Source organism: Pseudopipra pipra, chromosome 8 (genome assembly GCF_036250125.1).
Source record: "Pseudopipra pipra isolate bDixPip1 chromosome 8, bDixPip1.hap1, whole genome shotgun sequence".
NCBI lineage: Eukaryota > Metazoa > Chordata > Aves > Passeriformes > Pipridae > Pseudopipra > Pseudopipra pipra.
In genome coordinates, this window is record NC_087556.1 from 9,645,761 (window position 1) to 9,666,658 (window position 20,898).

The 20,898-nt window shown below is 41.7% G+C and overlaps 1 protein-coding gene and 1 non-coding gene across 2 annotated transcripts; both read right to left on the reverse strand.

The window, feature by feature from the left end:
* Positions 1 to 3,155: 3,155 nt before the first annotated feature.
* LOC135417875 (mitochondrial import inner membrane translocase subunit Tim23) lies at positions 3,156 to 20,857 on the reverse strand. The gene is made up of 7 exons (XM_064662500.1): positions 20,705 to 20,857; positions 20,213 to 20,271; positions 17,042 to 17,135; positions 16,716 to 16,800; positions 14,433 to 14,491; positions 12,086 to 12,196; positions 3,156 to 3,747 (listed from the first exon to the last, which is right to left on the reverse strand). The coding sequence occupies exons 1-7, from the start codon at positions 20,799 to 20,801 to the stop codon at positions 3,632 to 3,634; spliced, it is 621 nt and encodes a 206-aa protein (XP_064518570.1). The 5' UTR covers positions 20,802 to 20,857; the 3' UTR covers positions 3,156 to 3,631.
* Positions 15,070 to 15,272, reverse strand: LOC135418477 (small nucleolar RNA SNORA74). The gene has a single exon (XR_010432471.1). It is a non-coding gene; the product is annotated as a small nucleolar RNA SNORA74 (small nucleolar RNA).
* Positions 20,858 to 20,898: the final 41 nt, after the last annotated feature.

Sequence of the window (20,898 nt, forward strand, 5' to 3'; positions counted from 1 at the left end):
TCTAAGAAATACAGACTTGGACAAAGTGGCGCATTTGCTTCTTATCACTCTTGAATACTTAAAGAGGATTCATGGATTTTAGTAGCTTTTGCTGCTCTTCTCCCGTGGCTGGAAAACATCTGTGGTCTGGCTGTGCAATTGGAATCGAGTTCCTCTCTGGCTCTCCTGGTGTTTGAACATCAGACTCCCTGCATGAGTGGTTCCTCCTCTGAGGATTTTCCATTCCTTTAAACTCCAGCCTGCCTTGTACCAGTAAGAGAACATTTACAGTTGGGCCTGGCAGCCTTTCAGCCATGGTACTTTGAATTTCATGGGTGTATCCTGAATGTTTATCTTTCAAAGATAGGGAAAAAGATACTATTAAGTCATCCCAAGACAAAGAGGTCAATAGCAGGAGCTGAGAATGCTCAAATGTTTGGAGAGCTTTCTTTGAACAATCTGAGATATTGGATTGTTGCCTTGTGGTGAGGAATGCTTCCTTCTCTCCCACACAGCTCCCTGGAGCAGGGTGCTTGCAGGGTTCCTGGGACACCAGCTCCACTCCTTGGCCCCAAACCAGCTGTGGTGCAATTGGGCAGCTGTTGTCAGAGGCAGGGAGAGCGTGGCTGGCAGACAGGAGAGAGACACCCAAGGGGGACACAAGACTGGTATTAATAATGCTGTGAAAGTACCAAAAAGGGTTGTGGTACCCTCTGGTGTCCCTGCATTGGGCTGGCACTCACCAGCACAGTCCAACGCTCACAGAGTACACAAAGCTCCACTTAAAACATACCAGTTTCCTATCCAGAATTTATTAAGGACAAGAGTAACCTTCTGTTAAAGCATAGAAAAGGATTTTCCCCTTCTTTTGCAGTCACAGGAAACACAGGCTATGAACACTGGATCATTTTTCTCCCCTAACATACGTTTGCCTCCTATTTTCAAAAGCAGCTTCTTTCTTCAGAGAAGCTGGAGATTTCTACCATGACTAGTAGAAATTTGTTGATTTTTTTTCAACAAATTCCCCCAACCATAAGAAAAGTCACCTGCTGGCAGGGGATAGTGCAAGTGCTTTCCTTTCTGTTCCAAAGACTAAGCAAACCCAGCTTTACAAGATTCAAAAAGCTTTCATTACACCTGTTGTCTCAGGCTCCCTCACTTGCTGCCACAGCACAGAAAGCTGCCTTGGATCTCTCAGCAAAGCTGGATGCCAGACTGGCACCAAAACCCTGCTCTTCCAAGACAGCCAAGGTCTCCCATGCTCACATTTATGTAATGCTGCATGGGAGGGCTGTAACTTGCTTGCCAAATCCTGTTTGCAACTTGATTTTACTTCCTTTTATTCCTACTGAACTTGCATAAATTTTGGTATATTGTTTGCCATTAAACTGTGAACACAGTATGTCATGACACACAATATCGTAAACATGTTCCCTCTATTCCATATGCACAATTCACCTCCCTCACTGCTGCCTCCATGCTGGTTGTGTTTCAAAGCTCAAACTATGGATCACTCTATATACAAACAAATTATGAACCAAAGCTTTCAATAGCTGTAACACAGCTATTTCAGAAAAATGCACTCAGCTCTGCCCCTGAGGTAAGCAATTCCAGGAGATCTGGGGGTATTGCAGACCAGATAACATGCTAAGTTGTTCAAGAGTCAGCCTAGACTCAGGCTGTGCTAACTCTGAACTTGAAAAGGCTTACTCCTACATTATCTCTAGTGTACCTAAAGGAGGAAAGACATTTGTTAAGCTTCAGAGTTTTCCCATTTAATTAGGGCAAAGAGAGCTCCTGGGTCATATTTTAGTCCTGAAAAAAATCTCTAGAAAACCTAAAAGATACATTGCAAAGTTCCTGATTTAAAAAGCAATGCTCACCCACCATCAGCCCCCAAAGCAGCTCTCAATCCTTCATCCATCATGGTCAAGAGCACTGGAACTTAAGTCCAACTAATGGTGACCAAGAAACGTGGGGGAGGAACTCACTGATGCCAACGGGGAGGGCAAAAGCTCAGAAGAGCGAGCAGAGCACACGTTTTCCTGATGTCCCACGACAGTGCTGCCAGTGCCCACATCACTGTTGTGCAGCCTGCGAGCAGGGGACAATTTCTTTGGTGGCAGCCCTCAAAAAATGCCCACTGGAAAGTCCAGCTGTCACACCACAACAGTAATATGCAACCCACTGATCACTGTGAAACATAGGGCTTAACAAAAACAGGCATTGCTGGCATAAAGCATCTAATTTGACCTGGTATCCAAGCAAAGCTAATTGAGTTCAGCTGTGAGGGCTTGTTAGCTGGAGCTCTATAAAAAGCTGGTCTTGGTGGCCATTTCCTCCTAAGGAGGCTTCTTAGCAAAAGCTGCATGTCTTTTTGGAGGAAGGTAAGAGTTACTGCCTTCCTGTTACTGCTTTTTGGTTGCCTTTATTTTGTCAGGTGCACTGTAGTTATCGAGAGCTGCTTCAGGAAGGAGAACTCAAAGTAGACTCTTGTTTAGCTTAAAGTTGTCTGCTAAGCGGTAAGTTTCCTGTTTTTCCCTTGCCCTGCCTTCACACTGTCTTCAGACTTGCTTAATGATTTACCTGATTAATTCTTTAAACACTGAAGGAATGAGCTGTTGTACAGTAACTCTAATTACTGAACTCATTAACATCTTATTGTTTAATTTATGCACAAATGATGCTTGGTACATGGTTTAATTTTAACACCAGAGAAGGTTTAGGTTCATCACAGCCTTCATTCTGCCAAAACCTTACAAATGGTATTTCAGGCAAAAAGCTTTGTGCTAATTAGAAGTCCTGTAATAAGCAATGAGAGGAGTCTTTATACTGTTTGGTTTTTAACTGTTGGCTAAATGAGCTCTGAGATACTGGAGCACCCAAGTGTTTTGATAATCCACTGGCAGCTGTTCTGCAACAGCAACTGTACCTCATCCCTAAATAACCAGTTCCTTATTTATTAGCGCAAATAAGGGCGTGCAGGGAAGCCCTGCTATGCCCCACCACAACCACGCATCAGGAGACCCTCAGCCTGCTAGTCCACTTCCCCTCACCCACTGACTCCCCCAGGATTTTATCACGTTGGTCCTTCAAAATAAATCCATAAATAAGTCAGTGGATGCAGCACATTTTTGTCTTACCAGTGGTAGGAACAGCAAAGGATAGAAATGGCATTGAGTAAGTACCACCCTTTTTATTAATGATGATGTCCCTTTTTATAGCTTGCCTTGTGCTGTCAGAGTAACAAGCCTTGCCCTGTGCCAGTTGCCAGGTGATGTGTGCTGAGGCTGCAGGGAATGGTCTATGGACACAGACTTTATTACAGGGCTGTCGCTGCCGTGCCCCAACAAACCTGGCAGCAGGACTTGAGCAGGCCTTGTGGCTCTGGCCCAGGGCTGGCTGGTGAGCGTGCCAGGAAGACTGTCTTGGTGGCCACTCTGTTCACTTGCAAGTCCAACAAATATTGCTGCCTCTCCAGCAACTGGCTGGTGGGAAGGAAAGGGCCAGTCCAGCTACACGGTGTCAAGAGGTTCCTCCCAGCACAGCTTCCTTCGGTTTCACACTAATTGTAAATAAAATAGGAAGGGGCACCAGATATATCTCACAACTGATTTGATTGGTGACTATGCAAGTGTGTCCTCTGCCCTGCTCACAGGGACTGCCGGGCCAGGGAGCCCTTCATGTGCTCCCAGTTGTTGTACAGAGCGTAGAGGCCGGTCAGCGTCAGCCCCGCGATCCCACCTCGTGCCATCCCACGCATCCCACCTGAAACAGAAAAAAACAGTAAAGCTCGTTGGAGTTACATTTGAGGAAATGGTCAGTCAACAGCACTTCCAAGAAGATCTCTAAATCCAGAGACATTTTAATGAAACAGGTTTTCTTTTTTGAGTAACTTTCCAGAAAGGGTCTCTGTGCTAATTCTACCTTCCTCTCAAACCTGCTGCCAGGCTTGAGGTCAGTCATTCCTGATCCTGACACTAACTCTGTTGTTATGGCTTCCTCTCAAAATGTGTTAGCACTGCTGCCTCATGGAACCACTACAGAGCCCTGGAAGCAAAGATGGCTTTTCCCAATCTATTCCAACTGTCCTTAACACAATTGTTTACAGTTAGGTATGATCTCTTCCTGCTCTAAGAACTCTTCCATTTAGGTTTTCAGAGGAGGAATGTTTTTCAGTTATGGTAACTAGCGCTGGGCAGAAAGAGAAAGGGCAGGAGGGAAATAAGTGAACACAACAGCAGCTGATGTGGACATGGCCTTGGGCTCCAGAGATTTGTGAGGGCCATTGTGCAGAACTTATCACTGCTTTTGTGTCTTTGGAATTTTAAAACCCTTTGACAAAAAAAAATAAAAAGTAGATGAGAGAGATTAACTGGCAAGAATTTACTAGGGTGTACATTGACCAATTTATTTAGTTTTATTAATATTCTTAGTTTTATTAATATTCAAAATTATCACCTCACAACAGGTGATTAAGGTTTGTGAGCACCTTAGTGTAAGGCAAAAAGAGAGGGCAAGTTTGGCTAGTACATGGCTGAAGCTGGGAGTCAGATGGCACCCCAACTCCATTCCATCCATGTAAGTGTTGGGGTGTACAGGGGCAGAAGTAGAGATTTCTGATGCTTTTACTAAACAGCAAAATGCTTCTATTCCTCAGCAGTAGGAAGTGCCTCAGTAGAGCTCCCAGAGTGCACCACAAATGCACAGCTGAGAGTATGACCCTCAATGCTAGGAAAACTTCACTGAGGTTGATTCTGCAATGTTTATCATTGCAGCTGAAGCAAGTTAGATAATGTGTACAGTGTATAGAACAAGGCCAGTTTCTGCTGACAGTGAGATAAAACCTGTCTGCCTTATTGGTAAAACTGGCAGTGCAATTCAGGTTCCTCAAACTTGAAAACAAATCCATCTCAGTAATCAGAGATTTTTATTTTTTTCCCCATTGTGGGTCATTAAGTTGTCTCACAGAATTGCTTTTAGGCTTGTATTGGGGCACAAAGCTGATGGTGTCAGTTAGACTGAGACTGTGTTACCTGTGTTGCAAGGTTAAAATACATTTCATTGGAGTTATTAAACCTCCTCCTATTGCCCAGGCATGCAATGAAACCAAGAAGCTGCGGAAGTGGGACTTGATACTAGAAGCCATGTCTAGTCATAGTTTCTCAAAAATTCATTCCCAGACCAGCTGTGACCATTTGAGTTTTTTGGTGTATAAGCCTAAGTTTGCCACCCTAACTGCTGAGAATTCAACAGCTCTAAGAAAAGCCTTACTGAGTATGCTCTATGTGCCTAAATCAGCATTTAGGAAAGCAAATGTAGACTTCTGTGTTTGCTAATTGATCCTGAATTTGTTGCACAAAAAGCTTTTCATATGAAGGGGTTGCAGCTGGGTACACAAAACTAACCAAGTGCAAGCAGTGTCTGGCAAAAAGCCACAGGTGAAATTTAAAGGACACTTTGTGCAAAACAAGTATTTGAGATAATCTGTAAAAATATTGACTCCTCGTTTCTGCTGGGAAAAATGAATAAAACATTAGAGCCTGATTTTCTGTTGTTATCAGGAATCAACTGATCACAGCAGAAAGCCCCAAAGGGGGCTCATAACCATTAGGGTGTACAGGGAAATGCACAGAATGTGGAACATCCCCACACAACACAATGCAGACAGAGCTATGACTATTCCCATAGGTTCTTCCCTAAGCCCCCATGTTCAATTCTTCTCCTTTCCTCTTAAAATCCTATTCTTATGGAAGGACAGGTAGTCAAAAGCTGATTGAGCTTGGTTCCAGATTCTGTGAAGACAGGATTGTACAAGAAGGGTATCATCTTTAATTTGGATAGCTGAGCCACTTTGTAGCATCATGTGGACCCAGGGCACAGTTCTGCTAAGATGTACTACTTCTAACCCAACAGATGTTGGTATTTCCATGTGCTGAGGCCAGCCAGGTAAGGATGGCAGCTCTGAACCCGCTTACAAGTGTCAACTGCAGGGCCTAAAGCCATCTGTAGGCTGGCAGACAACTCGGGGACATTGCTGAAGATGTTTTGTGAACAGGAACTAAACTTGTGCATTACTGAGAAAGAAAATACCCAAGGAAACAGGTAAAAAAATGTTTCCTACCAGGTTGCCTAAGCTTCTGCTACAAAACATTCACAGTAATTTTTTATATTTTTTTTTTGTAGCAGTTTCTCCTGGTTTCTGAGCTATCCATGGTAAATACAAAAAAAGAGAAAGGGAAAGGAAAGTTTTCTCTAACGGGTCAGATTTGCATTGGAGTAAATATGTGCAGGTCTGTGGTAGACTTCAAACAGTAAGGCACTGTCGAATGCAGCCCTGTTGCTGGGCAGAAATGTTAGGCCCTCTGAGGAAAATTAACTTGTTAAGAAAAATAAAAAAAGAAATTCTTCACTCCCATCCCAGCTGTGTTTACATGATAGAACACGTTCCCACCCCTCCTCTGCAATCACTCTCTGCAAGCCTCTGATACCAAGCCTGCCCTGACAAACCCTGCTGAAACATGGTTGCGAGCCTCTAATCTTGCAGGTCCCAGTCAGATAAAGGTTCCAGCTGACAGACGCTTCTGGAAGCAGGTATTTTGAGACCAGGCACCTTGCACAATAGTTGAGAACTGCTATGGGTTTCCAAAGATACATGTGATGCTCTCTAAATGGGAGTTTAGTTCTCTGGCTTTGGCTGCTGCACCCTTTCACCATAAAGTATTGTCTCTATTCTGTGCATTTACAGTAGGTTCTGGTGCACACCGTGCCATGACACACAGCACTGCATTCTGATGCAGCTGTGTTATGACACAGCATTCCAACAGCACAGCTCTGTGTTTCTTCATGGTAGGAGCCTCTCCTAACACTGAACTCGACTTGTGCAGTAGGTAAAACCATTACTACATGCCATAACATTAGGGCAAAGTCCTCAGAACCTTGTGGTCTCGATTTTCAGAATGTTACACTATCCTGGGACAGTTCCTGGGATGTTAGAACCAAGAACCATCCAACAGCAAACACTGGAAATACCTTAACTGAAACCTCAGGCTGGCACACTCATGCCAAACAAAAGAAGTGTAATCATTAAATAGTTACTAGTTTTGTCTTCTAATCTCTCTCTTGGATACTCTGAATGAAAATAGTTTCTCTTCCTTTCAGGCTTCCAGGAACAAAAATATTTTTTTATCGAGTTCAGCTTCTCAAATGTACAAGGCAATTTCAGTTTTGTTCCAAATTAAAGCATAGTGCTGCTAACCAGACCACCTGAACCATCAAGACATTTGTTTGAACATCTATGGGTAGTCCTAGTGGGCCTATGTCATTAGAAAATACGAACAGTTTCCTCCTGCTGCTCCATGGTGTTTATTTTATGAAATCTTTAAAGTGTGGGCAAAGTCTGTGGATACAGAAATTACTGAGGAAATTGATAAACTTATATATGGAAGCAAGATACATTCCAAAAAAGCATGCTCCATTTTCATATTGCTGCAGCTAAGACAGTATTGTGGTTAAAATACAGAAACAACAAAGCTTGAAACAGGGAACATTTCCTGTAGTTACTGTGCTATGAAGGCTAAATTAGAAAAACAGTAGGAACTTACAATTTAATTTACAAGTTTAGAAGTACTAGAGCTGTTGAAATTACTTTGCAGACATGATTAAAATTTCCCGTCTTCTCACTGAGTGAAAGCAGCAGCACCTGAGTGACAGGAGGCTACTTCAGCTGCTTTAAATGGCACCTGCAAATCCCTGCAGGAATGAGCCCTTAGTTCATTGTTCCTGCCTAGGAGGGCTGGGCAGCACTGAAGGCAGCACTGCTCTCAGTGGCCACTCATACTCTTAGACATCAGTCCTCATGTAACTAAGAAAGCCTCAACAAGCTATCATGCTACTTGTACTTTGCCCTTATCTCTTCCTTCTTTCAGATCTGAAACAAAATCCTTTCACTAAACACCATTTGACTGATAATCCTATGGACCTGTTCTGCTGAAAGAGATTTTAAGAAGTTCTTAATTTCTAAAATGCCTGACAGCCCTCAACTTCCATGTTCAGAGGCAAATCCTTTACTTGCTTTTCTCCAAATAATGCAGAACAGTAAGATATCCCAGGCCCACACCTGGGCAGTCCCCCAAAAGCTCCTCTTTCCCCCTCCCCACGCCACAGGAACACGAAAACAATCCTGCCCGGCCCAAAGAAAAACCCAGGTTGAGCCCAAAGGGAAGAGGCTTTCTACAGCTCAAAAAGTAGTCAGCTAACACAGCTGCCCTGAACTACCCACTGAATGTCACAGCACTGATCTTGAGCTCCAGCCAGACTTTACTGCTGGCAATAAAACATTCATAATTCATAACGTATTGACTTTTCAGGGCTGTGTTCTGAGGTCTTAAAATGACAACTACTACCTTCAGCTATTGCTAGCATGCAGTTCCCTTCTTCTCAGACACACACCACTTTATATACCAAATTACATAACATCTGTTGTGCAAAAGGCATGAGATGCTGTGCTTAGTATCGGTTCCTACTGCACAAAAGTATATAAAACAAACTAATTCAGGTTTTCCAAAGCACTGCTTTACTTTTGTTCCTGTTACCCCTAACCTTGGGAGGGGTAATTACCTAAGAAAAAGAACATCTACAGCCTGTGTAACCCTCAGATAAGAGGTAAAGGTTAGTTAACTTTTTTGCTTACTGAAGTCTCTGTCAGGAATTTCAGTGAGAAATTAATGGCTGTCACACAGGGTCAGACCAAAGTCCCACCTAGCTCAGTATCTTTTTTCCTGAGTGATCAATCCTTGAGCAGTGCAAGATCCTCAGCCAGCTGTACCCTGGTGACATGATGACTTGAACCATGTGCATTTTCATGGTGGGAGATAATAACATAGTGCACGGTGCCAATCATCTCTTGTTACTTTTGGTTACTAGTAAAATTATGAGGAAATGAAAGATGTATAGCTTAGAAAAGAGGTTGAAAACATGGGCAAGGGGGCTAAACGTTTGTTTAAGATGTATTTATGCTTCATAACATTTATCAGAAAAAACCCTGGCATAACAGATATTAATTTCTGCCTTTTCTTGAAACTGAAGAATAAAGAATAGTATCTTATTAAATGGAAAAACCATCCTTGTGGACTTGAGATATCCAGACCTCCTTTTAGCCAAACTCAAACTGAATTGGCTGAGTCACAGTAACATTTCTACTACATATGCCACTGACAGAGGAACACAAAGGGTTTTATTTTGTCTGTCACTCAAACTGAATGTTCTGGGTAGAAGTTAAGTGGTGAGCTCAAAAAGCAGCTTCCCTAAAGCTGTAAGTCTGGTGAAACAAGTTAATACTGTACTCTCATTACTACATTTGGGCTAAAATCTAGTAAGTAATATTGGTATTGAATTTAATTTAAAACAAATGTGAAAGTTAGAGATCACTTTGGTCAGAGGAATCAACCAGTATGATGTTTCAAAACTGCTTATATCAGTTTTATGTTTAAACTCAATTCAGTGTCTGTTAACCTAAGCCAAGCAGTGTGGGGAGATGGATTCCAGCTAACACTTGATTTATGATGGGGATTTAATGGCTTTAGTCACCTGCAATGGGGAACTTCCAGTGACTACTGCCACTTCCAGTGAACATGGGGGGAGGCTGAACTGCCACAGTTTGTCCTCACTTGCAGACTTTTCAATCCTCTTTTATCTTCTCACACACAGCTTGTGTGTCAAGTAGCCTTGCACAAAACTGCTCACAATCCAATGGCTTTAGAACGTACACGTTCTGTTTGACTCCTGGCATTTTGGTAATGATTAACACTTCCACAAGGACAAATTGTGAAAATGGGGACCAGTTTGGGGCAACAAATCTCAGCTTTCAAAAAGTCTTCCCACTACTTTTTTTTCCCTGGTCACTCATCAAATGCTTATCATTTGTTTAAGAAATTCACTCTAGGCTTTGTGGTGTACACAAGAGGATTTTTCAGAGCAGCACGGCTGCTGATGTGATTCCTCCATCAGTGCTGTGTTTAAATATGAAGTCATAATAAAAGACCTCCACACGTTAAAGGTTTCTTCTTAAGTATGTTCCCAACCTCTTTACAAAGCAGGAGTGATGGAAGTGGGAAATCTGAGTGTTTGAACAGCACTGTTTCCAACTCTGTAACTACACTTTGTGAATTACAGAACAGCCTTGATTTGCAATGGCGTGTTTGTGGGAGTTTCCAGCTGACACTAAAATATGGAGGTTTATAACTAAGTGTCCTTGACAGCTTTTAAATTTTCCTTTTTTTTTTTTTTATGCCAACACAACATGGCATTCCATGTAACAGAGGAAATGATTACAATCTTGATATGTCACAGATGTGTGCTGATGATTTGCATGGTTTAAATATTCAAGGTTTTTTAGGTGAATATGTACATTGATGCTGAGCAAAGGCAGAACTTAGAAGTTTTACCATACAGAATAAGAAAGGGCATTCTGACATAAGGTGACAGGAGAGGCAGAATGGGAGAAGTAGCAAGAGGAAAAAAAAAAGATTGGAACTAAATTCTTGAAACAGATGTGAATATAATCTTTTTCACTTTGAGAACTAATCCTTGATCTTTGAGGTCACATTTCCTGCATATGGTGAAAAACTTATTCCTTTTGAGTTTCTCTGCATTGTGGTTCCTATGCACGACACATACTTGAAATACAATACTGTAATGAATACAGATTTACTGACTACATTTGCCTTTATCAGTGCTACTATTAGCTCAGTAGATCTTATGTTACAAAACAGAAAGTCCCACTGTGCCCTGGTCAGAAAAACTTCAGTAGTGTCAGATGACTGTGCATGTGACTGGGGGAGTTATCTGTGGTTGCACTGTGACAAAACAAGATTACATGTAATGCCAGCTCTATACTTTGGAAAGGTAAGGGGGAACGTTCTGCTGGAGACTAAGATGGCAGTTCTTATTAACCTCCTACAGAAAATGTTAGACTTCTACACTGCTACCCTATCTGGCTGTTATTGCTAACCTGTCATATCACTCATGAAACCTCAAGGAACTAGCAGATTACAAGAGAGCTGTGTGCCCTTGCAGAGTTAAGAGCACAAGCTGGTATTTATACTTTTGGTTTCAGTTCGTCTAGGCCAACAGGAAAATAAGACTGCTCAAACTGTTTTGCCCGATACATAAAGCTGGACTTCAGGAATGCTTTTGAGACACTGAGGCTCAGTTAGATATGCAGAAGTACATAGGTTAATTCTAGAATTATCTCCTCAGTAAAATGCAGGTGACTCATATAGCCAAACCTTTATTGAGTTACTTAAGGCTTTACTTCATGTGGTAATATCAGCCTGTGGTCCTCTAAAAAAGATGACACCTCCAATGGTCAAGCTTTGAACATGTGTTGACAGACATTTTGCTGATGAAGCTCAGACTCTCTCTTCTGCAAACAATTCAGGATGCATCAGCAAACTAACCTTAAAGCCATGCTGTTCTCAGATGATGTTGTTTGTTGGTTTTGACCACTATGCAAAGACCAGAGTCCTACCACAGGACAACAGTTTCACCAACAGCTAAGTAATAACTTCATAAATACATCTGTTTCAATGTATGTAGGGTTTTGTGCAGCTCTGGGTGCTACTATCCCATAAATTCCTATCACGTGAATCACCTGTAGAAAGTTTCAAGTTCATGCAGTCAAGCTCTATGTTCTGTGTATTCTGGGAAACAATTAGTTTTATTCCTGCTGTCGCTGAAAAACATGGCTAAGAATGAGGTGGGCATGTATTTTACACAACCTTACTATAAACCTGAGTAAATACTTGAGTGTTTCTTCAGTATATAGGTATAACAGTCGTAATTTGGCTCTCATGATTATTGTCAGTCCTGTGCAAGTTGGAAAGAATCAAATTTAATTTAGCTTGATTTTTTTTTTTAAAGTGCAAATTCTCCTTAAGTAGTCTTAGTTGTGTGAAAAAACATTGTGTTAGGGGACTTTGAGCTAATAGTCATTTTTACACCGTCAATTTTCAGAGCAGGACAGTATTTAGTAGAAGTAATGAGGATCCTAATAACTAGGACAAAGTACAAGAGGAGGAAAAGGAGAAACACTTTGCTACTCTACCAGTGCTCTTGTATAGCATTCCTGTCAAGGTTCCAGCAGCTACGGTGTTCAGGTCATCTTCTGCACCTCGTGTTTTTTCAATGATGACTCCAAATGCACTGTAAAGTAGAGCTGGGGAAAAAAAAGATTAAGAAAACTCAAGTTAAAACCCCCATTGCCTGAGACACAAGGCTTAGAATCCAGGCTTGGTGTAGCTATTTGGACTGTGCTTCTGAAGCACTGATTTTCTGCTTATCTAAAGGAGAGGAATCCTCTGAAAAATCCCACCTTTGGTGGTTTTCTCCCCAGACCTCTTTCTATTTTATAGATATTTAAATTAATATTGGATTGCTTGCGATTTGACACGCACAGGCAGAGAAGCAGCAGCTGGAAATGAAAACTTTATCCCTAGAGCACATTTTGCTCTGGGACAACTTCAGACAACTAGAAAGAAAAATGCATGGGCTTTTCAGTATGGATGCATCTATCATCTATGCATTGTGATGAAGGGAAAAGGCACCACCATCACCACCCCTCGTGTATTTCATGCATTAAATGAAAGACATCAAAAACCCCACTTGTATTTCATGCTGACAATTTGAAATCTTTACTTCTGCTAAAAAGCATGTAAATCATTCCTGAACAACAACAATAATGCTGAAGAGTTGAACAGCAGCATCTTTCTCCTTTCAGCAGAGGCAATGGTATTTTAGCTTGGCTTAGCAGCAAGTAGTATTAAGAGTGAGGGGAAGGAAAAGCTGAATTCAACATAATTTTTTTAAGCAGTTCAACACAGATGTTGCCCCTGTTCAGGAACAGAATGACAAAAACTGTCAGTAGTGACAAAAAGAATCTTTGAGATACAGAAATGCTGGACAAGCAAAATCAAAAGCAAAAATAATTCAGCTCCTTTGAAAGGAAGCTTCTCTGGTAGCTAGGACAAGACAGAGCTATACGAAATCCCCAAAGTTAAAGTTCAGCTTAACTCTCTGATTTTGGAGGCTGCATTTTGTAGGAAAATAACAATTTGTTACTGGAATGCACAAACACTTTCTTGAGTAATCTTTCTTCAAACACAGCTGAAAAAACATGTTAATGTGTCACTTAAACTGGAACCTTGAACTGCAGTGTATCTGCATCTCAGTTTTCAGACATGTTTTGATTAGACTTGGAACAAAAAATAAGAAAAACCAACCAACCAAAAAATGGCACAATAAAACTCACTAGGCAATCAATGCATCTCCTAGGAAATAAGTGCCACTTTTGCTGTAGTTCAGAATCCTGTCTCTGTGGCTTCTCTACTATGCCTCAAAAGGTAATGTCTGATCTGAATGGCAGCTAATCTGCTCTTTAGAAATAAGACTGAAACAAAATGCAATAAATGCAACTCAGCGTATGCTTTGATGCATTTCTCAAAATTCAAATATATTACATGGTGTCATCTCATTTAAATATTGCTAAGTTCCACTACAATGTTGTAGGGCAATGAGTTCCATCATTATTCTTCTTCAAAATAATTCCATCAGTTTTACATTTCTCCTTTCAAAGGTACTGTGTAACTTCTGGTCTTTTAAGACTGGGGAAGACTGAGGGTAGGGGGGAGGCCAAAGAGCTTGTACTCCCTAGGGCATTAGGTATTTCACTGACTTTCATGAAATCATCTCCAGTTTTTCCAAGGCAACTGAAGTGATTTTATTTCACAGCCCATTCCCCACCCAAACCCCAGTTCGCAGAAGTCTCTTCTTCATATATCATGTTACTGATCATTTGTTTTTCTCTTTTTTCCTAACCCATATTAGTTATGAGCAGTATTTAGGTTCAGAGTTGGTGGTGTCATATGTGACTTTTCTAGCTAATGGGCCATCATTAAAAGATAAATCTTTGTAGTCACTATCACTTTTCTACTTCAGATAAATATTTTGTTGACTCTTTAAATGGAAACAAACATCAGGCAGTTGATCACATGATCTCTGTAGGTTAGAAAAGTTACTTCAGAATATTAAATTATATTTTTTTGCCTTAAGTTGTGAATTAACTGTAATTTATTAACAAATAAGCATTATCTATAATTTCTAGTTATTTCTTTTACTCTACAGATAGAGTTCTTGTTTGTAATACAGTAAAAACTTTGGGGTTTAATTAAAGGCTTTTGGTTACTTATGCTTCAAACCCTATTTTAGCCTTTAATGTCTTTTTTGATGTCTACTGAAATGTCCTCATGTCCCAAAGAAAAAACTTGCATTTTTTCCACAATGGATTTAACAATGAAAATTTAGAGAATTCTGTTTAGAGAATACACAAATACACTTTCCCAATAATTACATCTTTAAGTAAATTGTTTTCCCTACAAAAGAATGACTTTACTTACCCAGTGATCCCAGTGTGTTAGCCCATAATGCTCCTTGCCTTGTCACCATATTTAGAATTCTAAAAAGGAGTTAAAAAGGTATGAAAATGTTTAATGCTCTGTGTTTACATCAAGGCAGTGTTTATGACATCAGGTCTTGTGTGTTTACACTACACATTTGGTTAATAAAACTGGAATAATGAACTGAAAGCTCTTCAAAACAAAACACTAAGGCAAAACACACAGCTTGGTAACACACAATCTCTATCATGGATAGTGTGCAGGCAATACTGAAAGCAAACATTCAGTCCTGTCAAATCTTAAGAAAACCTTTCTCTCTTTTCAGGGCAAACTTGACCCTCGCCAAGACTCAAATCTCTTCCCTGCAAATAGCTTGCTAACCCTGGGTGTTCCTTACATGGTGACTACACATAGCTACCAGAATGATGGGTACACCTGTGCTGAGGTAACTGGGTAAAAGACCTCGGGGAAAGCCAGAGTGCCCTTCTAGAAGGACCATGTGTCAGGGAGTGGGGCGATGCCTGAGACTAAAACCAATTCCAAACTAAAGCAAGTCAGGAAGAAGAGAGGCAATCCTTTGCAATTCCATTTGTCCAACTTAGCACCAACAGAAGGTGAAGAACCCCAGGTGTGTCTGTATGTATGCTCCCAGACTAGCACTACAGAGGGAAAGGAAACCTCTAGTGCGCTCTCAGGGAAGCACAGGGACACTTCTTTTGGGCCTCAGCTGTCTCCAGATTGGGGACAACAGCAGCCAGAAGAAATGACTGATCTTTATCTCCCAGCAGTGTAACACTATCACAGGCACAGTATTGCTCTGGACAGCTGACTACTACTGGAACTTGGTTTATCATTTAAAGCAAAAAAGTCACACGTTATGTCGTTTCTGGTTTAATTTTCTACTATTTTTCCTTTTTTTTTAAATACTTTTCAATAGGACACAGCTCATTACTGAATATGGTTAGGAAATGAACTAAACAATAAGGGAAAATTTTGTTTTGAAACAAGAGAAAAAAAAATCCAAGAGGTCAGGGTACTGACAACCTGTCCTTAATTACAACCCCCAACCCACTTCTTAACTTTACATCAATTTTGAACTGATGACAAAACTGATAATTTTCATAACCATGACACATTGAGATACTTGATTCAAATTCATTAAAAAAAATCTGTGCACAGTTAGGATAAATTTGGAGGAAATCTAGGCAGGTCTCTTCCCTGCATCTGATAAAGAAAACACAGAACCTAATGCACTGTTTGAAGGTGGTGACCTTCAGCAGGCCTTTCCCTTGCAGGGCCAGGATAACAGCAGGGTGTGCACTGACTGCCACCTCCTGGCCTCGACCTGCCAAAGTTTGTGCTTAACAACATGGTTCTGTCCATTCCAAATACATACACAATTCTGTTCATCTAGGCAAGAGCTGTAATTATAGTGGTGAATATTTTGATAAAGAGGTTGAACACAGAAATAGAATTTAAAATGGGGCAGACCCAGTATAAACTGTACCAGAAAATAATAAGTTCCTCCTCTAAAATTCCCTTGTTACCAAGTATTCTGGGAGTGAAAATTGTTTCCCCCCATCATTCCACTCCTCCAATTTCCTATAGCTCCTTCACTTAGGTTTTCTTATAGTTGTGTCTAAACTACCATTAATTCTAGAAGAACTATCCTGTTGAAAAAAATGTTCCTGTTTCATACTGCGTTCTGTCAAACAGTCAGGTAAGGTGAAATCATGGCAATGCCATGGGTGTTCATGGATGCCATAGTCCAGAACAATTTCCACCTTGCAGCACTTGCTGAGCAGCATGCACCAATGTCAACTCTAATGCAAATCCAGGTAGGCCCAGCTTCTGCATTTTAATCTTCTCCTGGTTTGGAAAAGCTTGGGGAAGAAGGGAGACTCACTCCCAGAAAAATGACAGCAAAAAATAGCTCAAAGCAAACTCTGCTGCCTCTGGGAGTATTTCAACATATAAAAATGCTGCTTTGCCTTTGAAGTAGATTTTTAGTAAACATCAAGGCAGTAATTTATTCTCAAGTATTTAAGGTAAGTCAGAGGACACACCAACTGTGACTAAATGAAAAGCAAAAAGCTTGAACTGAACATAACTATAATGAAAAACATTTGATAACTTGTTGAAGACAAATATTGATTCCTGTTTGTCCCCACTAAAGAAAAAAAGGGCATTTATTTTTGCAGTATATTCATATCTGATCTTGTACAAGGTGGAAGAAAGAGCTCTGTCACTAAGGTGTGCTTTGCTTTGAGATGGAACACTTACTGTACGTTTCTAGGTTTTGACCACGGCATGTTCTGTGTCTCCTTCAAGCCAAGTCTCAAACCATTCAGTGCACCAAACGCTGCCCCTGGGTGGCACAAGATCAGTCATTACTTTTTGAGAAGAAAAAGGAACAAAAAATCCCTGAAACAATACTAGAAACAAATACTGAGAGTAGACTTCAGTGTATTTCAGAAGTCAAATATATGTTCATTTAAGACTAGAACAAAGAATGTCTTGCAGAACAAGACATTGACAAACTTATCAATTACTGTAGTGCACAGGTGTTACCTGGACAGTTGGGAAAAGGGGAAAACACAACCACCTACCTGTCATACAACATCCTCCAATGGTAAAAAAGGCCAGCTCAAATCTGCCTCGAGTTTTGTTGGCTCCTGTGGGCAAGATAAACTCATCTGTGTCCTGAGGGAAAACAAAAACAAATGCTTTTGTATTTTCCAAGCATACCTGCTTCAAAATGTAGGCCATATTAATCTTTTTTCTTTAATTCATGCAATGAACTAAAGATGGATACGAGTGTTTCTGGAAAATTCTTGCCTACACTAGCAGAGAGAGGGAATACAGTATGTGTATGCTTTATTAAGTGTGAAAAAGGACTTTAAAAAGATAAACTGGGAGCTTTTTTTTCCCCCTAGCTCTCTAAATTTTTAGAAATTACATCAGTCAGCCAAGGAACTCATACTGTGTGGGTTGTTGGTTGTTTTTGTTTTTAATGACTATTTGCTTAATTATTTATTACATCTTCCAGCAGGCAAAACAAGCCCTCCAAAAACCTTCCTGTTTTCTGATTATGCAGCACTGTTTCCTCACTGAGCAACCTATATTGATGCAATAATGCCTTAATTAAGGTTTTCCACTACTCTGACACTAAAGAAAAACTACCTTTGTGCCAAAAGAAGTGTTTCCATGCACTGAAATAAGTGACTTATTTTGAAGAGGTGAAAAAAAGAAGGAATACACTCAAAATTAATGATCAGGTGAGGTCAGTAGTTTTTTACTTGTGCATCTTCCTCTTACAGAGACAAGTTTGTGTCCTTGTGAATGGCCTGAGAAGCTGTAGAGAAACCAGCACATGTATAGAGATTAAGGTGGGCCAAAGAAAGTTTTCAGTTAGACATGAGCAGGATGCACATGTGTTGATGAGGTGCTAAAGCAGCAAGATCTGTTTTATGCTTCTGTCCTTTCCAGACATAGTATTACTCACCCCCTCTGTAACTGATACATGACTGCAACAACTGCAAGCTCAAGGAATTGCATTCCAAGGGGTTTTATTGGCCCACACTTGACAGTAAATGTGGATGGCAATACAGGAAAAATATACAGCTTCTAAAATTGTGAATACTGTATCAGTAAACTGAACCTGTAATATGGTTTCTATCTTCCTTCTAACTAAATTGTTGAAGAAATTCAGTGCATGCACTAGTTAGCAGCTTCTAACAGTTTTCACTACTGCCCCAAAAGTCAAGATGAACCAATCCTTGTCTGTATGTAACATTTAAGTTTCTATAACAACAACCAAGGAGCCCCATCCTCTGGGCTTCTGCCATAGCATTATAAAATGCTATTTTATAATGCATGTTACCCTCTGAAGGCAGCAAAGCATTGCAGGAAACACCTTGTTCTGGGCCTGCATTAATGGACCAACCAAGAAAGTGAGCTTTAAATAATGAGTACCATTGTCTCATTTGTAATTATGGGAAGGCCAGAATCAAAATGTAAGGTTCTCAACAATAAGGCTTTTCCTTTGCATTCAGAAAGCAAAGAGATGGTTTTTGAACACAGGAGACCCTCACCTCTCTTTTCTTCACAGAAACCCCAAATTTAAAGGCCAATAATTTAAGTTCTTGTATTCTAAAATATTAGCTATTTCTTTTTCCTTGAATATTTAGAATCCCAGGGACCTGTGGAGACTGCTTGGTGCAACCCACACTGCTAAAAGTAGGGTCAGGTAGTGCTGGGCACTCAGTCGCCCCTAGGTCTTGTGCTTCTCTAAGGATGGAGACCCCACAGCTTATCTGGGCAACTTCTTCAGGTAAAAACCATGAAACTTTCTCACATTTAAATGGAATTCCCTTTTTATTTCAATGCACTTTCCTTTTATTTCAACACACTAGTGCTAAACTTAAAGGCAGGGAAGTGTTATAACACAGACTGCAGCCTATGTGTTACATCAACAGGTATTTTTAGAACTGTACCACGACACTGATGCCAACACCTTTTAGTTTAAAGCAAATTTCTGTTTTTAAAAACTCTTAGTATATACACAGGCTTTGTTCTACAGCCTCTGCTACACTCCTTTTAACACCACCATGTTCTCAGATAAACTGTACTAAGGACACAAGACAACTTCAGAGAGTGTTTTGGGGAGAGGTCTAAATAATCACTCAGCATTTTTCTGACCACTCAACAACAGCAGGCCCCACTAGTGAACACACAAACAGAGCCATATCCCCTGTTTTCTGCCATTATGGGAATGTTACATTGTAATTTGGGCTACAACAGCTTCTAAGGAAAGAGAAACATAATAAACAGCCCCCAGAACTCCATTCAGAGCTTCCAGGTACAGAATAAACAGTGTACCTATCAAGCATAAGGCACACAGATAGCAGATCCTATGCAACTGTGCTAATTCTACAAAATTTAATGTTCTCAGATAATATGAGCCACATATAGAGAAAAATACTAAGTAAAATCATTAAGACCTGCATCCTAATTGGCCTAACTTAAACATTTTCAGCTGCAGTTAATATTGCTGAAAAAGAAAAACATTACTGGAGTTCAAATAATTTTTTTTTTCCTTATGGTGCCATCATTTTATATTAAGTAATGTTAAGCTGTGTGTGACAACCACTATTCTGTAGAACAAAATGCGAAGTTTCACTTCGTGATGGTCCCCCTTGAGCTGGGAAATGACATAAGTGCTGTGACATTCGCTGCTGCTGTGATGACAAACCCTGTTATCAGGTCTGGGGTTTGGCCCAACACCTCTGTAAAGTTCAGAGCTTCACAGAGTTCTGGAGACCAATCCCTGAATCATCAGAATTCTCACAGTTGTGATGATGATCAGAAAATTCACACTTCAGAAAACTAATCCATGAGATGAGTGGAGAGATTCTGGCTGCTGTTACGGATTGAGGGGGCTCAGGGGAGGGTGTGACCAATGCCAGGATTGCTGTGAGGGTGCCTTGGGTGTGCCAGCCTCAGGGCAGGGAGGGACACCTCCTCTCCTCCCCAGCAGCAGGCTTGGACTGACACAACAGCCTTACCAATCCTCCGTATTTTCACTGGTTGTCTTCTACATGTCATGGCACTGCAAGCTTTTATTAGGTACAACACTCAAAAATTGTTTCTTTCCACTGTTCACCACTCAATACCTCAGCACACCCTGCACAGCACTGCAGGAGTTTTGGGGTGTTCACGTGTGGTTGTGCAAACACTGGGATCGAGTTCTACACGGTAAAAACAAGCCTCCGTCTCACCTGTACTAGATACTTGGGGTCCAAGTTTAAATACGGTGACAAAGGGCTCATTCCAGTCACTGAAAAGAAAAAGACAAATAAACAGAGCACTTTAACACCAGCTTCCACAGTAACGATCCACATCCTGTGAGGCAGAAGGGGGCACACCTCGTGCGCGGAAGCAGGGAAGATTCCCCCGTGAAGTTGCACAACTCGTTAAAAGGCGGCCCCGGCCTTTCAGGAAGCGGAACGGGAGCTCCGGGATGGGGCGGCCGCGGCGTGACCAGCGATTGTCGCGACACGCGGCACGGCCGGGGCCTGGCCCTCCGCCCCCGTCCCGGCAGGAGCAGGAACCGCCGGGGACCGGCTTCCTGCGGGCGGGTCTGTCGATCCTCGTTCCGCCTTCCCTCCCCGAGACCGGCCTCGCTCCGGCCGCCCGGCCCTGCCGCGCTGCCCGTGCGTGGACACTGCCCTCCGCCCCACCCCGCCCCCGCCGGCTGCCCCGGTACTCACGCGGCACCCCGGCGAGGTCGGCGTGCGAGTACCCGAGCCCGCCGGCGCCGAAGAGGCCGCCGAGCCCGGTGCCCTTGGAGTTCCCGCCGCCCTCCATGGCGGCCGCCCCGCCGCCCTCACCGCCCGCTGCCGCCCGGCAACGCCGCAAAGCGCCGCAAAGCGCCGCCGGGCCGCGCTGCTTTGCGGGTCGCCAT